Source organism: Chiloscyllium punctatum, chromosome 9 (genome assembly GCF_047496795.1).
Source record: "Chiloscyllium punctatum isolate Juve2018m chromosome 9, sChiPun1.3, whole genome shotgun sequence".
Taxonomy (NCBI): Eukaryota; Metazoa; Chordata; class Chondrichthyes; order Orectolobiformes; family Hemiscylliidae; genus Chiloscyllium; species Chiloscyllium punctatum.
In genome coordinates this window covers 2,462,779-2,484,438 of record NC_092747.1, presented here as the reverse complement: position 1 = coordinate 2,484,438, position 21,660 = coordinate 2,462,779, and the positions used below count along the sequence as shown (strand labels likewise).

At 47.9% G+C, this 21,660-nt stretch overlaps 1 protein-coding gene across 2 annotated transcripts in view; it reads right to left on the bottom strand.

Moving 5' to 3' along the window:
• Window positions 1–549: 549 nt before the first annotated feature.
• Window positions 550–21,660, bottom strand: part of cnga4 (cyclic nucleotide gated channel subunit alpha 4) — a 68,973-nt gene continuing 47,862 nt past the window's right edge. For both annotated transcript variants that reach the window (XM_072576694.1, XM_072576696.1), the window contains 3 exons: window positions 19,756–19,862; window positions 4,491–5,486; window positions 550–2,425 (listed from right to left, as the gene is read on the bottom strand). In XM_072576694.1, coding sequence (XP_072432795.1) covers window positions 1,941–2,425; window positions 4,491–5,486; window positions 19,756–19,862 — 1,588 coding nt within the window. In that variant the 3' untranslated portion in view covers window positions 550–1,940. The remainder of the gene's footprint in view (window positions 2,426–4,490; window positions 5,487–19,755; window positions 19,863–21,660) is intronic.

The window sequence follows — 21,660 nt, the reverse complement described above, 5'->3', positions numbered from 1 at the left end:
CTGAAGGGCCTGTTCTGTGCTGTACTGTTCTAGGTACAGGCATGATGGGCTGAATGGCTGCTTCTGCCCTGTAACGAAAAGCTTAAATGAGACAAGATACCAATTTTACAATTTTATGGACAGAAATTAAGAAGGAATGCATTTTAAGTGGATGAGTAAATGGTTGTGCCAACAGCTGCAACAACAAATCCAACAGAATCAGTTTGATGATATTTATGACTACACAGAATGTCAAAAAAAAATCTCATAGAACATCCATCAACATGTGAAGTATTTTTCCATCTAAAAGGCCTGAGTGAGTAAGATATCTCCTTCCAGAGTGAGAAAATACCCTTTGAGAAATGTTATCGGAGAGTTTTTGTGAAATTTCAGTGAAGGGGTTTTATGTTTATGCTGTTGTGATTCCTCCCCCTCCCCCTCCCCCTCCCTATGCTGCTTTGTCAATGTGAGTGTTAACCCTATGATACGGGTTGTCCCATCTACATGTGTTGCTGAAGCTTCCAACATTCTCCCTCTTTATCTGCTTTTCAGTCAAGGTTCCACGACAAATTTGTGAGCTTTCAGATGATCACTTTATTTATCATGTTTTATGCTCTTTACATGAAAATTCCCTTCACCACTCCCTTATTCTTTCATTCTGAAATTAATCCCTTGTTCAAGGTTTTATCAGTGAAGGTGTTTCAATTCTCTGTCTTTATGAGTGTTGTCTTCTCCTTGTGTCTAATGCTACATTCATGGGATCAGTATTTTTACTATCTCTGAACACTCAGACAGTTCGATTAGTCCTTCCCCAATTAACATTACTTTCACATCTTGGTGTGACATCAAGGCTCTATTTCAGTGATTAAACTATTGTTTACACATTATTATTGATCATATTTAATTGATAATGTGTCTCATCTCCATGTCCTCTCTGAGGCTGCCTTCCAGACTCAAAGTTAAGATCTGACATTTCCTTCTGGCTGTGGTAACAGTTAATTCGCACATAAATATTTATCTTTCAATGTTTTCAATCTATGTGTGACCAACCTAATTAGTTGTGTTTAGTTCTCAAGCATTTTCTTTTCTAACCAAAGATAGTATTGAGACAGAGGACTGGCTACAATTGTATTGAAAACAGTACAGGCTTGGTGGGCTGAATGGTCTGCCTTGGGCCGATGCCTGGGTTTGGGGCTGAGCTGGGTCTTGGCCCTTTGTCCTGGATGTTGGGGCTGGAACTTGGGAAGAAATGGGAATGGGTCTGGGCCTGGGCCTGACTTGGGCCTGGGAGTTATTAGATTAGATTAGATTAGATTAGATTACTGACAGTGTGGAAACAGGCCCTTCGGCCCAACAAGTCCACACCGCCCCGCCGAAGCGCAACCCACCCAGACCCCTACATCTACCCCTTACCTAACACTACGGGCAATTTAGCATGGCCAATTCACCTGACCTGCACATCTTTGGACTGTGGGAGGAAACCGGAGCATCCGGAGGAAACCCACGCAGACACGGGGAGAATGTGCAAACTCCACACAGTCAGTCGCCTGAGGCAGGAATTGAACCCAGGTCTCTGGCGCTGTGAGGCAGCAGTGCTAACCACTGTGCCACCGTGCCGCCCTGGGAATAAGACTGGATCTAGGCCATAAGGCTGGGATTTGCACTGAACTGGGCCTGAGCCTGACCCTGAGCCTGGGCCTAGGCCGAGGAAATGAGCTGGGAATGAGACAGCCCTGCATTTAGGATTGAACCTTAGCTGGAGCCATAGCCTGACCTTTGAACTAGCTGGAGCGATTTGTAACAAAAACAGAAATTGCTGGAGAAACTCAGCAGGTCTGGCAGCAGGTGGAGAGAGAAACAAAGTTTACGTTTTGGAAGTGTCACAGGACTTGAATTGTTACTCTGTTTCTGTGTTTCTCCAGCAGTTTCTGTTTTGTTTCAGAATTCAGCATCCGCCGACTTCAGCTCAGTTCTTGAGCTGCGTGGGGTGAATCTGGTTGAGACTTGTCTGGCCCTACATCCTGGAATAATCCTGGATTATTCAGTTTGATTCTGGGTGAACCTGGGATCTTGACATTCCCTTCACTCTCCAAACCCTCATCAACCTCCAGCACATTTTCAAGGCAGTCAAGTCGAAAGCTGACCTTTTGGAAACTGGACTCAAGTTCTGCCATTAGGCGAGCCATTCTGGTTTGTAACAAGTCAAGAGAATTTTCCATCGGCCCCACCTTTGTCACCACTCTCCCATTCTCCACTTCACTTGGTGCGATAGCTTCATCCAGCAGTCCCATCCTCAGCAGCATCTCCCGACCTTTCACCTCCAGCATCTCCTTAGCCTCGGGGAAATCCAGCAGCACCTCAGTCAGATCATCCTTCCCCAGGGCGAAGAGATCCGAATATCCAACACTCTGAATGTTCGCAGTTCTCCGGTTTCCAGATTTACTCCCTTGAGATTCAAAGGCAGAAAACTCGCAAAAAGTAAAAAGCCGCATCTGGGCTGTGACCAAACCACTATAATGCTCAGGCAAGGCTCTATGCTCCCTCAGCACTCACCCCCCGACAGTGCGGCGCTCCCTCATTACTGACCCTACGACAGTGTGGCACTCCCTCAGCATTGACCCTCTGACAGTGCAGCACTCCCTCAGCACTGACCCTCCGACAGTGCAGCACTCCTTCAGCACTGACCCTCCGAAAGTGCAGCTCTCCCTCAGCACTGACCCTCTGACAGTGCAGCACTCCCTCAGCACTGACCCTCTGACAGTGCAGCACTCCCTCAGCACTGACCCTCTGACAGTGCAGCACTCCCTCAGCACTGACCCTCTGACAGTGCAGCACTCCCTCAGCACTGACCCCCCGACAGTGCAGCACCCCCTCAGCACTGACCCTCTGACAGTGCAGCACTCCCTCAGCACTGACCCTCTGACAGTGCGGCACTCCCTCAGCACTGACCCTCTGACAGTGCAGCACTCCCTCAGCACTGACCCTCTGACAGTGCAGCACTCCCTCAGCACTGTACTCTGGGTGTTGGTATAGTTTTTGTGCTCTCATTTCTGTGGTAGGTTGGGAAACTGAAAACTTGGAAGAGCAAACTGACCACAGCAGCATGGTCCAGAGCACCATTCAATTGGGGAATGAAACAACAGATGTCATAGTTTTCGGGGAATAGTTAGTCAAATAGATACCACTCTCTGCAGCAAAGACAGAAAGTGTTGAGACTGTATGCTGATCTATGCCAAGGTTCAGGGCATCTTCTTCTGGGTAGGAGAGGAAATTGGAATGGGAGGAGAATGGTCCAGTTGTTGTGGCCCTTGTAGGTATTAGTCATAGAGGTAGTACCAATGAAGCAGCGCCTGAGACCCAGGTTCAATTCCCACCTCAGGCGACTGACTGTGTGGAGTTTGCACATTCTCCCCATGTCTGCGTGGGTTTCCTCCGGGTGCTCCGGTTTCATACCACAGTCCAAAAAATGTGCAGGTCAGGTGAATTGGCCATGCTAAATTGCCCGTAGTGTTAGGTGAAGGGGTAAAAGTAGGGGAATGGGTGGGTTGCACTTCGGTGGGTTGGTGTGGACTGGTTGGGCCGAAGGGCCTGTTTCCACACTGTAAGTAATCTAATCTAATCTAAGAGTTTCTGCTGAGGGATTACGAGCAGTGTGGGGCTACATTAAAAAAGCACAACCGCAGAGGTAGTCAGTTCCAGGTTACCACTTCAGCCACAAGCAATTTGGTGTGGGGTAAGTAAGATTAGACAGCTAAATGAGTGGCTCAAAGATTGGTCCAGAAGAAATGGGTTACAATTGATATGGCATCAGTATAGGTGAAAGAAAGAGCTGTTCACCTGGGATGGGCTTCAGTTGAACCAAGCTGGGACCAGTGCCCTAGTGAACCAGAAAACTAGGATTGTAGATAGAGCTTGAAACAATTAGTGATAGTGCAGGCACAGTGGAGGGTTCAACTGCAGGAAGTTTTAAAAATCAAAAATATATCAGAGACCAGAAGTGCAGGGTAGTGAAGAGGCAGTGAATCTTTGAAATTTTCTGCTCCAAAGAGTTGTGGAGGCTACATCCCTGGAAATATTGAGGGGTTGAGGAGCTGGCACAAAAAAAGGGTATTGAGGTCTGGGGCAGATCAGCCAGACTTATAGAATGGCAGGGTAGGCTTGAGGGGCTGAATGGCCTACTCATGTTTCTTATGCACTTCTGTTCTCGTGGCAAAATAACTTTTCGGAGTTCAGGAGAGTGTTTTGGCACAGTGAGTGTTTCTGGCGTGGAATGTGTTGCCTCAAATATCAGGAAACTTTCCAAAAGGAAATTGAATAAATATTCAAAAAGGAAACATTTTACAGAGGGATTGGGAATAACTGGATTACACTTTCTAGGAGCTAACACAGGCACATTGGGCCAAATGGCCTCCTTTATGACGCTATGATATTTATAGTGGGAATTGAAAATGGGATCTGCTGGCTCTAGGAGACTGAATAGGAACGAGCACTAGGGCTCTGCAGAGTCTTACCTGCAATGTTGAGGATGCTGATTTCTCCAAAATAGTTCCCAGCCTCGAGGACAGCGAGTTGTGTCAGTCCATCGTCAGTGACCACTGCGAGACGCCCATCTTGCACGATGTACATGGCCCTACCTATGTCACCTTTACGGCACACGTAGTCTCCGGGGCTGAAGACCTGAGGCTGCAGTCTCATCACCAGCTGGTGCAGCACACGCTGATCACAGGATTGGAAAAGCTGGACCTTCCTGAGGGTCTGGAGGTGGACACAAGCCGTGACCTCAGCCTGCAGCTTGTCCGGGAGCAGCTGCAGGATCTGCCTCTCATTGGTTACCTTCTTGTAGAGATGCAGGTGCTGGGACCAATCGGTCACTCGCTGCTGCAGCTCCGAGTTGACCCGCTGGGACCGGAGGTAATCCCTGATCAGCTGGTGATCAGGGAAGACACTGCGAGCTGCCTTGTCCAGATTGGAGATGATTGACTCCATGTTTCCCACGATGCTCGCAAAGACCAGCACAGCGATGAGGAAATCCACCATCACAAAGAGGAACTCTTCCTCCCGTACAGGCTTCGGGATGTTCCCTATGGTGCTCAGGATCAAGGTGGAGAAGTAGAAACTGTAGAGGTACTGGTGCCTCAAGCGGGCATTGTCGGGATCTGAAATATTGGGGTATACCCAAGGGTCTTGCCCAAAGCCAATGTGTCTGGATAAGGCAAAATAGGCACAGGCATTCCAGTGAATGCTGGCCACCAGGATGGCAGAGGTACGGAGCACCCGGTAGGTATTGGGGTAGAACACGCGGGTCTCCAGACGCTGCAGGAACTCCAGGAGACAGCGGACCGGGAGCAGCCGATTGAGTCGGACAGCAGGACTGTGAACACCGAAATGAAGGTACAGGAGCTCTGTAGGCAGCAAGGAGAGCACGTCCAACTTGAAGCCATGGCTCCGAGCATACCTTGCAGCAATCTGCCAGCGGTCCGTCACTAAAATTCCCTGTTCCAGATATCCTGCAAGAGAATTGCAGATCCACTCCATCACTGAGCTAAAGACATGTCTGAAAACACTGCTGTCAGCGACTTTCCAAACATACCCCTCGGCCAAATCAACTACAATTCTTTGAAACCTCCTCTGCCCTGTTTCTGAACTCACTCCCACCACCAAATCCCATTCACCCAGTCGCACCCCACCCCACCCCACCGTGCTCACTGACATCCTTTATCCATTGGTTAAGCAGAGTCCTGGGTTTAAAATTCTCATCTTGTTTTCAAATTTTCTATGGTTTCACCTCTTCCAAACTCTCCATCCACCCCCAAAACTCTCCCCAAGACCCACACCTCTCCCCAACAACCCTCCCTCAACCCCACAACACTGTCTCATCCCCAAAACCCAATCTGAAACATTCTATGATTGGTGATCATGGCTCCAATTCCTGGGCCCTTCTCTATTGAATTCATCCCTAAATCTCTCCATCTCTCTACCTCTCTGTCTCTCTATCTCTTCTCTCCCTCTAATTCTCTTTCTCTCTCTGCCTTTTCCTCTATTTCGCTCTCCACTTCCCTCTCTTTCTGTCTTTCTTTCTCAATTTCTCTACCTTTCTGTTTCTCTTTACCTCTCCCTCTATCTCTCTCCACCACTCCTAGTATCTCACGCTCTCCTTCCTGGATACAGTCAGAGAGTCATACAGCATGGAAACAGACCCTTTGGTCCAACCAGTCCAGGCCAAACATAATCCCAAACTAAACTAGTTCCACCTGCCTGCTCCTGGCCCAGATCCCTCCAGACCTTTCCTATTCATCTATCCATCCAAATGTCTTTGAAACATTGTAATTGTACCAGCATCCAGCACTTCCTCAGGAAGTTTATTCCTTGCCAACCACCCTCTGTATAAAAAATTTACCTCATGCCTTTTTCAAATCTCTCTCCTCTCATCTTAAAAATGTGACCCTTGTCTTGAAATTCCCCATCTTGGGAAAAGGACAACTACCATCAACTCCATCTCGTATTTCATAAACTTCTGTCAGGTCACCCTCCTGCGCTCCACTAAAAGAAGTCCCAGCCTATTCAGGCTTTCGTTATAACGCAGACCTCCCATTCCCAGCAATATCCTGCTAAATCCCTCCTTCTCTGTCTCTCTTCCACATAGCCTTGTTGTCTCCAAGAAGTCCCAACTTCTTCAGTCTATCCTCATCACTGAAGTTTCTCATTCCTGGAACCATTCTTGTAAATCCCATCTGCATTCTCTCCAACGCATTCACATCTGTCTTATCAAGTGGCACCACAACACACACAATGCTCCCGCTGAGATCGAACGAGTGTCCTTCTACTCGGTCGCTATGCCCCTATTAATAAAGGCAAGGATACTGAATGCTTTATTAACGGCTCTCTCCATCTATTCTGCCATTTGTACTGATCTGTGCACATATATAGCCAGCTCCCTCTGCTCCTGCACCTCCTTTAGGGGACAACTCTTTATTTTATGGTGTATCTTTTGTTCTTTCAGCCAAATTGCGGCACCATACATTTCACCAGCAATCTAACCGTCACGGCATTGAGCTTCACCTGCGATCTAACAGTCTCTGCATTGAACTTCACCTGCGATTTAACAATCACTGCATTGAACTTCACCAGCGATCTAACCCTCGCGGCATTGAGCTTCACCTGCGATCTAACCGTCTCTGCATTGAACTTCACCTGCGATCGAACCTTCACTGCATTGAGCTTCACCTGCGATCGAACCTTCACTGCATTGAGCTTCACCTGCGATCGAACCGTCTCTTCATTGAACTTCGCCTGCGATTTAACAATCACTGCATTGAGCTTCACCTGTGATCGAACCGTCACTGCATTGACCTTCACCTGCGATCGAACCGTCTCTGCATTGACATTTACCTGCGATCGAACCGTCTCTGCATTGAACTTCACCTGCGATCTAACCCTCGCGGCATTGAGCTTCACCTGCGATCTCACCGTCTCTGCATTGAGCTTCACCTGCGATCGAACCGTCTCTGCATTGACCTTTACCTGCGATCGAACCGTCTCTGCATTGACCTTTACCTGCGATCGAACCGTCTCTGCACTGAGCTTCACCTGCGATCGAACCGTCTCTGCATTGAACTTCACCTGCGATCTAACCATCTCTGCATTGAGCTTCAACTGTGATCTAACCTTCACTGCGTTGATCTTTACCTGCGATCGAACCGTCTCTGCACTGAGCTTCACCTGCGATTGAACCGTCTCTGCATTGACCTTCACCTGCGATCAAACCGTCTCTGCATTGAGCTTCACCTGCGATTTAACCATCACTGCATTGAGCTTCACCTGCGATCTAACTGTCTCTGCATTGAACTTTACCTGTGATCTAACCTTCTTTGAACTGAGCTTCACCTGCGATCTAACCATGTCTGCATTGAGCTTCAGCTGCGAGTTAACCTGCACTGCATTGAGCTTCACCTGCGATCTAACCCTCGCGGCATTGAGTGTCACCTGCGATCTAACCATCTCTGCATTGAGCTTCACCTGCAATCGAACTGTCTCTGCATTGAGCCACACCTGCGATTTAACCGTCTCTGCATTGAGCTTCACCTGCGATCGAACCGTCACTGCATTGAGCCACACCTGCGATCTAACCTTCACTGCATTGAGCTTCACTTGCGATTTAACCGTCTCTGCATTGAGCCACACCTGCGATTTAATCGTCTCTGCATTGAGCTTCACCTGCGATCGAACCGTCACTGCATTGAGCCACACCTGCGATCTAACCTTCACTGCATTGAGCTTCACTTGCGATTTAACCGTCTCTGCATTGAGCTTCACCTGCGATCTAACTGTCTCTGCATTGAGCTTCACCTGCGATCTCACCGTCTCTGCATTGAGCCACACCTGCGATTTAACCGTCTCTGCATTGAGCTTCACCTGCGATCGAACCTTCACTGCATTGAGCCACACCTGCGATCTAACCTTCACTGCATTGAGCTTCACTTGCGATTTAACCGTCTCTGCATTGAACTTCACCTGCGATCTAACTGTCTCTGCATTGAGCTTCACCTGCGATCTCACCATCTCTGCATTGAGCCACACCTGCGATCTAACCTTCACTGCATTGAGCTTCACTTGCGATTTAACCGTCTCTGCATTGAGCTTCACCTGCGATCTAACTGTCTCTGCATTGAGCTTCACCTGCGATCTCACCGTCTCTGCATTGAGCCACACCTGCGATCTAACCTTCTCTGCATTGAGCTTCACCTGCGATCTAACCATCTCTGCATTGAGCTTCACCTGCGATCGAACCACCTCTGCATTGAGCTTCACCTGCGATCGAACCGCCTCTGCATTGAGCTTCACCTGCGATCGAACCGTCACTGCATTGAGCTTCACCTGCGATCTAACTGTCTCTGCATTGAGCTTCAACTGGGATCTAACCTTCACTGCATTGAGCTTCACCTGCGATCTAACCATCTCTGCATTGATCTTTACCTGCGATCGAACCGTCTCTGTACTGAGCTTCACTTGTGATCTAACCCTCGTGGCACTGAACCTCACCTGCGATCTAACCATCTCTGCGTTGAGCTTCACCTGCGATCTAACCATCTCTGTATTGAGCTTCACCTGTGATCTAACCTTCCCTGCTTTGAACTTCACCTGCGATCTAACCTTCTCTGCATTGAGCTTCACCTGCGATCCAACCGTCTCTGCATTGAGCTTCACCTGCGATCTAACCTTCACTGCGTTGAGCTTTACCTATGACCTAACTGTCTCTACAATGAGCCTCACCTGTGATCTAATCTTCATTGCATTGAGCTTCACCTGCGATCTAACCGTCTCTGCATTGAGCTTTATCTGCGATCTAACTGTCTCTGCGTTGAGCTTCACCTGCAATCTAACCCTCTCTGCATTGAGCTTTACCAGCGATCTAACCATCTCTGCATTGAGCCTCACCTGCGATCTAACCATCTCTGCATTGAGCCTCACCTGCGATCTAACCATCTCTGCATTGAGCTTCACCTGCAATCGAACTGTCTCTGCATTGAGCCACACCTGCGATTTAACCGTCTCTGCATTGAGCTTCACTTGAGATTTAACCGTCTCTGCATTGAGCCACACCTGCGATTTAACCGTCTCTGCATTGAGCTTCACCTGCGATCGAACCGTCACTGCATTGAGCCACACTTGCGATCTAACCTTCACTGCATTGAGCTTCACTTGCGATTTAACCGTCTCTGCATTGAGCTTCACCTGCGATCTAACTGTCTCTGCATTGAGCTTCACCTGCGATCTCACCGTCTCTGCATTGAGCCACACCTGCGATTTAACCGTCTCTGCATTGAGCTTCACCTGCGATCGAACCGTCACTGCATTGAGCCACACCTGCGATCTAACCTTCACTGCATTGAGCTTCACTTGCGATTTAACCGTCTCTGCATTGAACTTCACCTGCGATCTAACTGTCTCTGCATTGAGCTTCACCTGCGATCTCACCGTCTCTGCATTGAGCCACACCTGCGATCTAACCTTCACTGCATTGAGCTTCACTTGCGATTTAACCGTCTCTGCATTGAGCTTCACCTGCGATCTAACTGTCTCTGCATTGAGCTTCACCTGCGATCTCACCGTCTCTGCATTGAGCCACACCTGCGATCTAACCTTCTCTGCATTGAGCTTCACCTGCGATCTAACCATCTCTGCATTGAGCTTCACCTGCGATCGAACCGCCTCTGCATTGAGCTTCACCTGCGATCGAACCGCCTCTGCATTGAGCTTCACCTGCGATCGAACCGTCACTGCATTGAGCTTCACCTGCGATCTAACTGTCTCTGCATTGAGCTTCAACAGGGATCTAACCTTCACTGCATTGAGCTTCACCTGCGATCTAACCGTCTCTGCATTGATCTTTACCTGCGATCGAACCGTCTCTGCATTGAGCTTAACCTGCAATCTAACCGTCTCTGCATTGAGCTTCACCAGTGATCGAACCGTCTCTGCATTGAACTTTACCTGTGATCTAACTGTCTCTGCATTGAGCCACACCTGCGATCTAACCGTCTCTGCATTGACCTTTACCTGCGATCTAACCATCTCTGCACTGAGCCTCACCTGCGATCTAACCGTCTCTACATTGAGCTTCACTTGAGATCTAACCCTCGTGGCATTAAGCTTCACCTGCGATCGAACCATCACTACACTGAGCTTTACCTGCAATCTAACCATCTCTGCATTGAGCTTCTCCTGCGATCTAACCTTCTCTGCATTGACCTTTCCCTGTGATCTAACCTTCTCTGCATTGACCTTTAACTGCGATCTAACCTTTATTGCATTGAGCCTCACCTGCGATCTAACTGTCTCTGCATTGAACTTCACCTGCGATCTAACCCTCGCGGCACTGAACCTCACCGGCGAACTAACCATCTCTGCACTGAGCTTCACCTGCAATCTAAGCGCCTCTGCCCTGAACCTCACCGACAATTTAACCGTCTCTGCATTGAGCTTAACCTGCGATCTAACCTTCTCTGCATTGATCTTCACCCACGATCTAACCGTCTCTGCATTGATCTTTACCTGCGATCGAACCGTCTCTGCACTGAGCTTCACCTGCGATCTAACCGTCTCTGCATTGAGCTTCACCTGCGATTGAACCGTCACTGCATTGAGCTTCACCTGCGATCGAACTCTGCATTGAGCTTGACTCGTGATCTAACCCTCGCGGCATTGAGCTTTACCTGCGATCTAACTGTCTCTGCGTTGAGCTTCACCTGCGATCTAACCGTCTCTGCATTGAGCTTTACCTGCGATCTCACCGTCTCTGCATTGAGCCACACCTGCGATCTAACCTTCACTGCATTGAGCTTCACTTGCGATTTAACCGTCTCTGCATTGAGCTTCACCTGCGATCTAACTGTCTCTGCATTGAGCTTCACCTGCGATCTCACCGTCTCTGCATTGAGCCACACCTGCGATCTAACCTTCTCTGCATTGAGCTTCACCTGCGATCTAACCATCTCTGCATTGAGCTTCACCTGCGATCGAACCGCCTCTGCATTGAGCTTCACCTGCGATCGAACCGCCTCTGCATTGAGCTTCACCTGCGATCGAACCGTCACTGCATTGAGCTTCACCTGCGATCTAACTGTCTCTGCATTGAGCTTCAACTGGGATCTAACCTTCACTGCATTGAGCTTCACCTGCGATCTAACCGTCTCTGCATTGATCTTTACCTGCGATCGAACCGTCTCTGCATTGAGCTTAACCTGCAATCTAACCGTCTCTGCATTGGGCTTCACCAGTGATCGAACCGTCTCTGCATTGAACTTTACCTGTGATCTAACTGTCTCTGCATTGAGCCACACCTGCGATCTAACCGTCTCTGCATTGACCTTTATTTGCGATCTAACCATCTCTGCACTGAGCCTCACCTGCGATCTAACCGTCTCTACATTGAGCTTCACTTGAGATCTAACCCTCGTGGCATTAAGCTTCACCTGCGATCGAACCATCACTACACTGAGCTTTACCTGCAATCTAACCATCTCTGCATTGAGCTTCACCTGCGATCTAACCTTCTCTGCATTGACCTTTCCCTGTGATCTAACCTTCTCTGCATTGACCTTTAACTGCGATCTAACCTTTATTGCATTGAGCCTCACCTGCGATCTAACCGTCTCTGCATTGAGCTTCACCTGCGATCTAACTGTCTCTGCATTGAACTTCACCTGCGATCTAACCCTCGCGGCACTGAACCTCACCGGCGAACTAACCATCTCTGCACTGAGCTTCACCTGCAATCTAAGCGCCTCTGCCCTGAACCTCACCGACAATTTAACCGTCTCTGCATTGAGCTTAACCTGCGATCTAACCTTCTCTGCATTGATCTTCACCCACGATCTAACCGTCTCTGCATTGATCTTTACCTGCGATCGAACCGTCTCTGCACTGAGCTTCACCTGCGATCTAACCGTCTCTGCATTGAGCTTCACCTGCGATCGAACCGTCACTGCATTGAGCTTCACCTGCGATCAACCCTTCACTGCATTGAGCTTCACCTGCGATCAACCCTTCACTGCATTGAGCTTCACCTGCGATCGAACTCTGCATTGAGCTTGACTCGTGATCTAACCCTCGCGGCATTGAGCTTTACCTGCGATCTAACTGTCTCTGCGTTGAGCTTCACCTGCGATCTAACCGTCTCTGCATTGAGCTTTACCTGCGATCTAACTGTCTCTGCGTTGAGCTTCACCTGCGATCTAACCGTCTCTGCATTGATCTTTACCTGCGATCGAACCGTCTCTGCGTTGAGCCTCACCTGCGATCTAACGTTCATTGCATTGAGCTTCACCTGCGATCTAACCATCTCTGCATTGATCTTTACCTGCGATCGAACCGTCTCTGCACTGAGCTTCACTTGCGATCTAACCCTCGCGGCACTGAACCTCACCTGCGATCTAACCATCTCTGCGTTGAGCTTCACCTGCGATCTAACCATCTCTGCATTGAGCTTCACCTGTGATCTAACCTTCCCTGCTTTGAACTTCACCTGCGATCTAACCTTCTCTGCATTGAGCTTCACCTGCGATCCAACCGTCTCTGCATTGAGCTTCACCTGCGATCTAACCTTCACTGCGTTGAGCTTTACCTATGACCTAACTGTCTCTACAATGAGCCTCACCTGTGATCTAATCTTCATTGCATTGAGCTTCACCTGCGATCGAACCGCCTCTGCATTGAGCTTCACCTGCGATCGAACCGCCTCTGCATTGAGCTTCACCTGCGATCGAACCGTCACTGCATTGAGCTTCACCTGCGATCTAACTGTCTCTGCATTGAGCTTCAACTGGGATCTAACCTTCACTGCATTGAGCTTCACCTGCGATCTAACCGTCTCTGCATTGATCTTTACCTGCGATCGAACCGTCTCTGCATTGAGCTTAACCTGCAATCTAACCGTCTCTGCATTGAGCTTCACCAGTGATCGAACCGTCTCTGCATTGAACTTTACCTGTGATCTAACTGTCTCTGCATTGAGCCACACCTGCGATCTAACCGTCTCTGCATTGACCTTTATTTGCGATCTAACCATCTCTGCACTGAGCCTCACCTGCGATCTAACCGTCTCTACATTGAGCTTCACTTGAGATCTAACCCTCGTGGCATTAAGCTTCACCTGCGATCGAACCATCACTACACTGAGCTTTACCTGCAATCTAACCATCTCTGCATTGAGCTTCACCTGCGATCTAACCTTCTCTGCATTGACCTTTCCCTGTGATCTAACCTTCTCTGCATTGACCTTTAACTGCGATCTAACCTTTATTGCATTGAGCCTCACCTGCGATCTAACCGTCTCTGCATTGAGCTTCACCTGCGATCTAACTGTCTCTGCATTGAACTTCACCTGCGATCTAACCCTCGCGGCACTGAACCTCACCGGCGAACTAACCATCTCTGCACTGAGCTTCACCTGCAATCTAAGCGCCTCTGCCCTGAACCTCACCGACAATTTAACCGTCTCTGCATTGAGCTTAACCTGCGATCTAACCTTCTCTGCATTGATCTTCACCCACGATCTAACCGTCTCTGCATTGATCTTTACCTGCGATCGAACCGTCTCTGCACTGAGCTTCACCTGTGATCTAACCGTCTCTGCATTGAGCTTCACCTGCGATCGAACCGTCACTGCATTGAGCTTCACCTGCGATCAACCCTTCACTGCATTGAGCTTCACCTGCGATCAACCCTTCACTGCATTGAGCTTCACCTGCGATCGAACTCTGCATTGAGCTTGACTCGTGATCTAACCCTCGCGGCATTGAGCTTTACCTGCGATCTAACTGTCTCTGCGTTGAGCTTCACCTGCGATCTAACCGTCTCTGCATTGAGCTTTACCTGCGATCTAACTGTCTCTGCGTTGAGCTTCACCTGCGATCTAACCGTCTCTGCATTGATCTTTACCTGCGATCGAACCGTCTCTGCGTTGAGCCTCACCTGCGATCTAACGTTCATTGCATTGAGCTTCACCTGCGATCTAACCATCTCTGCATTGATCTTTACCTGCGATCGAACCGTCTCTGCACTGAGCTTCACTTGCGATCTAACCCTCGCGGCACTGAACCTCACCTGCGATCTAACCATCTCTGCGTTGAGCTTCACCTGCGATCTAACCATCTCTGCATTGAGCTTCACCTGTGATCTAACCTTCCCTGCTTTGAACTTCACCTGCGATCTAACCTTCTCTGCATTGAGCTTCACCTGCGATCCAACCGTCTCTGCATTGAGCTTCACCTGCGATCTAACCTTCACTGCGTTGAGCTTTACCTATGACCTAACTGTCTCTACAATGAGCCTCACCTGTGATCTAATCTTCATTGCATTGAGCTTCACCTGCGATCTAACCGTCTCTGCATTGAGCTTTACCTGCGATCTAACTGTCTCTGCGTTGAGCTTCACCTGCGATCTAACCGTCTCTGCATTGAGCTTCACCTGCGATCGAACTGACTCTGCATTGAGCTTCACCTGCGATCTAACCATCTCTGCAGAGAGATTCACCTGCGATCTAACTGTCTCTGCACTGAGCTTTACCTGCGATATAACCATCTCTGCATTGAGCTTCACCTGCAATCTAACTGTCTGTGCATTGAACTTCACCCACGATCTAACCTTCATTGCATTGAGGTTTACCTGCGATCTCACCGTCTCTGCATTGAGCTTCACCTGCAACCTAAACATCTCTGCATTGATCTTCACCCACGATCTAACTTTCATTGCATTGAGCTTTACCTGCGATCTAACCGTCTCTGCATTGAGCCTAACCTGCGATCTAACCGTCTCTGCATTGAGCCTAACCTGCGATCTAACCGTCTCTGCATTGAACTTCACCTGCGATCTAACCGTCTCTGCATTGAGCTTCACCTGCGATCTAACCGTCACTGCATTGAGCTTCACCTGCGATCTAACTGTCTCTGCACTGAGCTTCACCTGCGATCTAACCGTCTCTGCATTGAGCTTCACCTGCGATCTAACCGTCTCTGCATTGAACTTCACCTGCGATCTAACCGTCTCTGCATTGAGCTTCACCTGCGATCTAACCGTCACTGCATTGAGCTTCACCTGCGATCTAACTGTCTCTGCATTGAGCTTCACCTGCGATCTAACCTTCACTGCATTGAGCTTCACCTATGACCTAACTGTCTCTACAATGAGGCTCACATGCGATCTAATCTTCATTGCATTGAGCTTAACCTGCAATCTAACTTTCTCTGCATTGAGCTTCACCTGTGATCTAACCCTCTCTGCACGGAACCTCACCTGCGATCTAACCATCTCTGCATTGAGCTTCACCTGCGATCTAACCGTCTCTGCATTGAGCTTCACCTGCGATCGAACTGACTCTGCATTGAGCTTCACCGGCGATCTAACCATCTCTGCATTGAGCTTCACTTGCGATCTAACCTTCTCTGCAGAGAGATTCACCTGCAATCTAACCGTCTCTGCATTGAACCACACATGCGATCTAACTGTCTCTGCACTGAGCTTTACCTGCGATATAACCATCTCTGCACTGAGCGTCACCTGCAATCTAACTGTCTGTGTATTGAACTTCACCCGCGATCTGACCTTCATTGCATTGAGCTTCACCTGTGATCTAACCGTCACGGCATTGAGCTTCACCTGCGATCTAACCGTCTCTACATTGAACCTCTCCTGCGATCTAACTTTCACCGCATTGAACTTCACCGGCGATCTAACTTTCACCGCATTGAACTTCACCCACGATCTACCCTTCATTGCATTGTGGTTTACCTGCGATCTAACCGTCTCTGCATTCAGCTTCACCTGCGACCTAACCACCTCTGCATTCAGCTTTACCTGCGATCTAACCGTCTCTGCATTGAGCTTCACCTGCGATCTAACCGTCTCTGCATTGAGCTTCACCTGCGATTTAACTGTCTCTGCATTGAACCTCACCTGCGATCTAACCGTCTCTGCATTGAGCTTCACTTGCAATCTAACTGTCTGTGCATTGAACTTCACCCGCGATCTAACCTTCATTGCATTAAGGTTTACCTGCGATCTCACTGTCTCTGCATTGAGCATCACCGGAGATTGAACTGACTCTGCATTGAGCTTCACCGGCGATCTAACTGCCTCTGCATTGAGCTTCACCTGTGATCTAACCTTCTTTGCATTGAGCTTCACTTGTGATCTAACTGTCTCTGCATTGAACTCCACCTGCGGTGAAACCATCTCTGCATTGAGCTTCACCTGCGATCTAACCGTCTCTGCACTGAACTTTATCTGCGATCTAACCGTCTCTGCACTGAACTTTATCTGCGATCTAACCTTCTCTGCATTGAGCTTTACCTACGACCTGTCTCTGCAATGAGCCTCACCTGCGATCTAATCTTCATTGCATTGAGCTTCACCTGCGATCGAACCTTCACTGCATTGAGCTTCACCTGCGATCGAACCTTCACTGCATTGAGCTTCACCTGCGATCCAACCTTCACTGCATTGAGCTTCACTTGCGATCTAACCTTCTAGGGTGTAGGTTTGCTCGCTGAGCTGTAGGTTTGATATCCAGACGTTTCATTACCTGGCTAGGTAACATCATCTGAGGCGACCTCCAAGTGAAGCGAAGCTGTTGTCTCATGCTTTCCATTTATATCTTTCTCCTGGATGGGTTTCCTGGGGTTTGTGGTGATGTCATTTCTTGTTTGTTTTCTGGGGGGTTGATAGATGGTATCTAGATCTATGTGCTTGTTTATGGCGTTGTGGTTGGAGTGCCAGGCCTCTAGGAATTCTCTGGCATGTCTTTGCTTAGCCTGTCCCAGGATAGATGTGTTGTCCCAGTCGAAATGGTGTTTTTTTTCATCCGTGTGTAGGGCTACGAGGGAGAGATGGTCGTGTCTTTTTGTGGCTAGCTGGTGTTCGTGTATCCTGGTGGCTACATTTTCTCCTGTTTGTCCTACGTAGTGTTTGTGGCAGTCCTTGCATGGAATTTTGTAGATGATGTTGGTTTTGTCCATGGGTTGTACTGGGTCTTTTAAGTTTGTTAGTTTTTGTTTGAGAGTGTTGGTGGGTTTGTGTGCTATTAGGATTCCGAGGGGTCTCAGTCGTCTGGCTGTCATTTCTGAAACTTCTTTGATATATGGTAAGGTGGTTAGGGTTTCTGGCTGTGTTTTGTCTGCTTGTCGTGGTTTGTTCTTGAGGAATCTGCGCACTGTATTTTTTGAGTATCCATTCTTCTTGAATACGTCGTATAGGTGGTTCTCCTCTGTTTTCCGAAGTTTGTCTGTGCTGCAGTGTGTGGTGGCTCGTTGGAATATAGTGTTCTGATGCAGCTTCGTTTGTGTGTGTTGGGATGGTTGCTGGTGTAGTTAAGTATTTGGTCAGTGTTTGTCGGTTTTCTGTGTACGCAGGTTTGTTGTTCTCCGTTGTCCTTTCTTTCGACTGTGACGTCCAGGAATGCGAGTTTGTTGTCAGTTTCTTCCTCCTTGGTGAACTTTATGCCTGAGAGGGTGTTGTTGATGATGTTAAATGTTTCTTCTATCTTGTTTCGTTTTGTGATGACAAAGGTGTCATCTACGTAATGTAAGCGCCACCTTTTGGTAGGCATTAGCATCTGCGAGTAGTGCATCAAACCAAAAATCTGACTCCGCTACGTAGATGACACCTTTGTCATCACAAAATGAAACAAGATAGAAGAGACATTTAACATCATCAACAACACCCTCACAGGCATAAAGTTCACCAAGGAGGAAGAAACCGACAACATTATATATTAATGATCGCATTATGTATTAATGATCTGGATGAAGGGACAGGGGGCATTCTAGCAAAGTTTGCCGATGATACGAAGTTAGGTGGACAGGCAGGTAGTACTGAGGAAGTGGGGAGGCTGCAGAAGGATCTAGACAGGTTGGGAGAGTGGTCCAGGAAATGGCTGATGGAATTCAACGTGAACAAATGTGAGGTGTTGCACTTTGGCAAAAAGAATAAAAGCATGGACTACTTTCTAAACGGTGAGAAAATTCATAAAGCCAAAGTACAAAGGGATCTGGGAGTGCTAGTCGAGGATTCTCTAAAGGTAAACATGCAGGTTGAGTCTGTGATTAAGAAAGCGAATGCAATGTTGTCACTTAGCTCAACAGGGTTGGAATATAAAAGCACCGTTGTGCTACTGAGACTTTATAAAGCTCTGGTTAGGCCCCATTTGGAGTACTATGTCCAGTTTTGGTCCCCACACCTCAGGAAGGACATACTGGCACTGGAACGTGTCCAGCGGAGATTCACACGGATGATCCCTGGAATGGTAGGTCTAACATACGAGGAATGGCTGAGGATCCTGGGATTGTATTCATTGGAGTTTAGAAGATTAAGGGGAGACTTAATAGAGACGTACAAGATAATACATGGCTTGGAAAGGGTGGATGCTAGGAAATAGTTTCCGTTAGGTGAGGAGACTAGGACCCATGGACACAGCCTTAGAATTAGAGGGGGTAAATTCAGAACAGAAATGTGGAGACATTTCTTCAGCCAGAGACTGGTGGGCCTGTGGAATTCATTGCCACAGAGTGCAGTGGAGGCCGGGACGCTAAATGTCTTCAAGGCAGAGATTGATAGATTCTTGTTGTCTCGGGGAATTAAGGGCTACGGGGAGAATGAGGGTAAGTGGAGTTGAAGTGCCCAGCAGCCATGATTAAATGGCAGAGTGGACTCGATGGGCCGAATGGCCTTACTTCCACTCCTATGTCTTATGGTCCTATGGTCTTACAAACTCGCATTCCTGGATGACACAGTCGAAAGAAAGGACAACGGAGAACTGTCTCTGCACTGAACTTCACCTGCGATTGAACCGTCTCTGCATTGAACTTCACCTGCCATGTAACCTTCACTCCACCCACTGTCTTCCTCACAGCTTAGATTGCTCCCAAGTTGTATTCATCTGCAAACTCTGAAATTGCATTCTGTGTATCCGAATTAGCAGAGGTCCCAACTTGGGAATTCCACTGTTTACCTGAAATAATTCCATGATCGATTACTCTCTGTTCCCTCTCGCTCAGATAGTTTTGTATCCACATTGCTACTGTCCCTTTTATCCCATGAGTTTCAGATTTGCTGGGCTGTTGTATGGCTCTGTGTCAAAGTCCATGTATACCACATCAACAGTATTAGCCTCATCAACCCTCTCTGACTCAGCATAATTAACTCGAATATTTTCACGGGGTGAATGATTAGTGTTTTCACCTTAGCCTCAAAAACAAAGTGGACACATGGAAACACACTCACCTGTGTTAAACCTGACTGCCATATTCAGCAGGTAGATGAGATCTGACAGGTAATCCAGAAAGAGCCACACAGACAGGTAATGGGACTGAAGGTCAGTGAAGCTCCACCTGGGAAGCAATCAGATTGAGTGTTAAAGCAGTCTGGGTAGCAGGCAGGAAGAAACAGCCAGTGGCCACGTGCTCAGCCAGGTCCCACACCACACACAATCCCTCCCCCATTTCTTGATCCAGTCCGACTCAAAGCTGCCACCTATTCAGCAGCTACAGGTTATCATTGCAATCACTTACCACACTCTCAGCATCACAGCCCTGCCATCCCTCCCTCTCTTTGTCACTCACTATCACATTTTGATTTCTTTAACTTCTCTTTCAGTTATTCTCCATTACATTCTATCTCTCCATTATTATCTACTTTCTCTGTTGCTCTCTGCCACAATCTATTATTTATTACCTTCTCTCTATCCTCTTTTTCTTGGTTGCTTCCCTCTGTTTCCACCTGCATGATTCCTAGTGCAGTTTAATGAGATTTAATGAGCCAGTGTGTCAATAGCATTTGTAGCGAACTGCTGAAAATCTGTGGGATCCAGCTTGGTCACATTTGACAGCACTGTCCTCAAATCATGATATGATCCTGGAAGAGACTCTAAATTATTTAATGATCCCACTTCAATCCACTAATTTTGTTTTGGATTCTGGTGAGGGATCAGTAATATTTTATTTTTAAAATAGACAACAATGAGCTTCAGGGAATCCACTAAAAAGAATAAAGCCACAGGATTATATCGTTTTGAATAAATGACAATAAACTTTGCGATCTTAGAACAATAATACAACCTACCATTAATTCATAATTAATATGTGATATATGTGGCTAATAGCCTGCGGTTGAACACCCTACAACATGCAAATAGCAAATGTGACCAAAACAGAACCTACTGATTTCTCTCAGAAATCTCGTCATCAGCATCCCCAGATATTAATGACATCTCGAGCTGGGGAGTGTATGTAGGGAAGTGGAGGTGAGGCAGCTGGACCTGAGAGAGAGACACACCTGTACTCAGGCCACTCAACATCAAACAGCCTGAGCAAAGTGGGAGTCAATGGGAATTGGGGCAATCTCTCCGCTGGGTGGAGTCAGACCCGACACATTAGGGAGATGGTTGTGGTTGTTGGAGGTCAGTCACCTCAGCTCCAGGACATCTCTGCAGGGGTTCCTCAGGGGAGTGTCCTAGGCCCAACCATCTTCATTTGGCTTCATCAATGACCTTCCCTCCACCATAAGGTCAGAAGTGGGATGTTCGCTAACGCATGTTCTGTACCATTAATCACTCCTCAGATACTGAAGCAGGTTAATGTTCAAACGCATCAAGATGTGGACAATATCCAGTCTTGGACTGACAAGTGGCAAGTAACATTCACACCACACAAATGCCAGGAAGTGAGCATAACCACTAAGAGACAATCTAATCCATACCCTTTGACATTCAGTGGTATTACCATCATTGAATCCCTCATTATCAACATCCTGGGGGTTATCATTCACCAGAAACTCAACTGGACTCACCACATAAACACAGCAGCTACAAGAGTAGATCATTGTTTGGAATCCTGCAATGTGTAACTCACTTGCTGACTCCCAGAGCCTGTCCACCATCTACAAGGCACACGTCAGGAGTGTGATGGACAACTCCCCACTTGCCTGGATGGGGGCAGGTCCAACAACATTCAAGACACTTGACACCATCCAGGACAAAACAGTCCACTTGATTGGCACCACATTCACAAACATCTACTTCTTCCACCATCAAATGCTCAGTAGCAGCAGCAGCGTGTATTATCTTCAAAATGCATTGCATAAATTCACCAAACATCCTTTGACAGTATCTTCCAAACCTTAACCATTTCA